The 751-nt window shown below is 77.8% G+C and overlaps 1 protein-coding gene across 1 annotated transcript in view; it reads right to left on the bottom strand.

The window, feature by feature from the left end:
* Nucleotides 1-433, bottom strand: part of ERO1A (endoplasmic reticulum oxidoreductase 1 alpha) — a 35,972-nt gene extending 35,539 nt beyond the window's left edge. Inside the window, exon 1 of the mRNA XM_024205475.3 lies at nucleotides 225-433. Coding sequence (XP_024061243.1) covers nucleotides 225-344 — 120 coding nt within the window. The 5' untranslated portion in view covers nucleotides 345-433. The remainder of the gene's footprint in view (nucleotides 1-224) is intronic.
* Between the last annotated feature and the right edge of the window lie 318 nt (nucleotides 434-751).

The following is a 751-nucleotide window of genomic DNA, read 5'->3' as shown; positions in this document are numbered from 1 at the left end:
GGGGGGGGGAGAGGAGGGACAGACGGCCACCGCGGGGAGGCGCAGAGGGGAGAGGACGGACAGACGGACACCGCGAGGAGGCGCGGAGGGGGGAGAGGACGGACAGACGGACACCGGGGGGAGGCGCAGAGGGGAGGGGGCGGAGAGACGGACCCCGCGGGGGGGCGCAGGGGGGAGAGGACGGACAGACGGACACGCGGGGCGCACGGGCCGGGGGCTCTCACCTGGCAGAAGCACCTCTGCTCCGCGGAGCCCGGCAGCGGCTGCCCGGCGGCCGCCCCGGGTCCCAGCCCCGCCGCCCCGAGCAGCGCCAGCAGCAGCCAGCGCAGGTCGCAGCGGCTCATGGCGCGTGTGTGTGCGGGGGGCCCGGCGCGCGGGACTAGACCCGGCCGGGCGGCCCCGCCCCGCTAGGCGCGGCCGGGATTTCCCGGCCGGGAAGCCGCGGACGTGCGACGCGGCCCGCAGCCGGGCCCCGGCCTGACCTGGCCCTGCCCCATTGGAGGAGCCGGGTGCGGGCGGGCAGCGGTGAGGCGTCCCCGGGGCCCGCCCATCCCTGCGCGGCAGCGGGACCGCTCCGCGCCCAGCCGACAGCCCCTGCACCCGCCCCGAATCGTGCCAGTGCCCGTGGGCCGGGCCGGGCCAGCGAACCCGGCTGCGCTCGGATCTGCCAATGCACCGGGCCCTGGCAACACCCAGTGCACCACAGTGTGCCATGCACCAAACCATGGCAACACCCAGCCGTGCCAATGCA

Source organism: Terrapene carolina, unplaced genomic scaffold (genome assembly GCF_002925995.2).
Source record: "Terrapene carolina triunguis isolate 2854851 unplaced genomic scaffold, T_m_triunguis-2.0 Scaffold189, whole genome shotgun sequence".
In the NCBI taxonomy this organism is placed as follows: domain Eukaryota; kingdom Metazoa; phylum Chordata; order Testudines; family Emydidae; genus Terrapene; species Terrapene triunguis.
The sequence above is the reverse complement of the archived record's forward strand: the minus strand, read 5'-3'. Positions and strand labels throughout refer to the sequence as shown.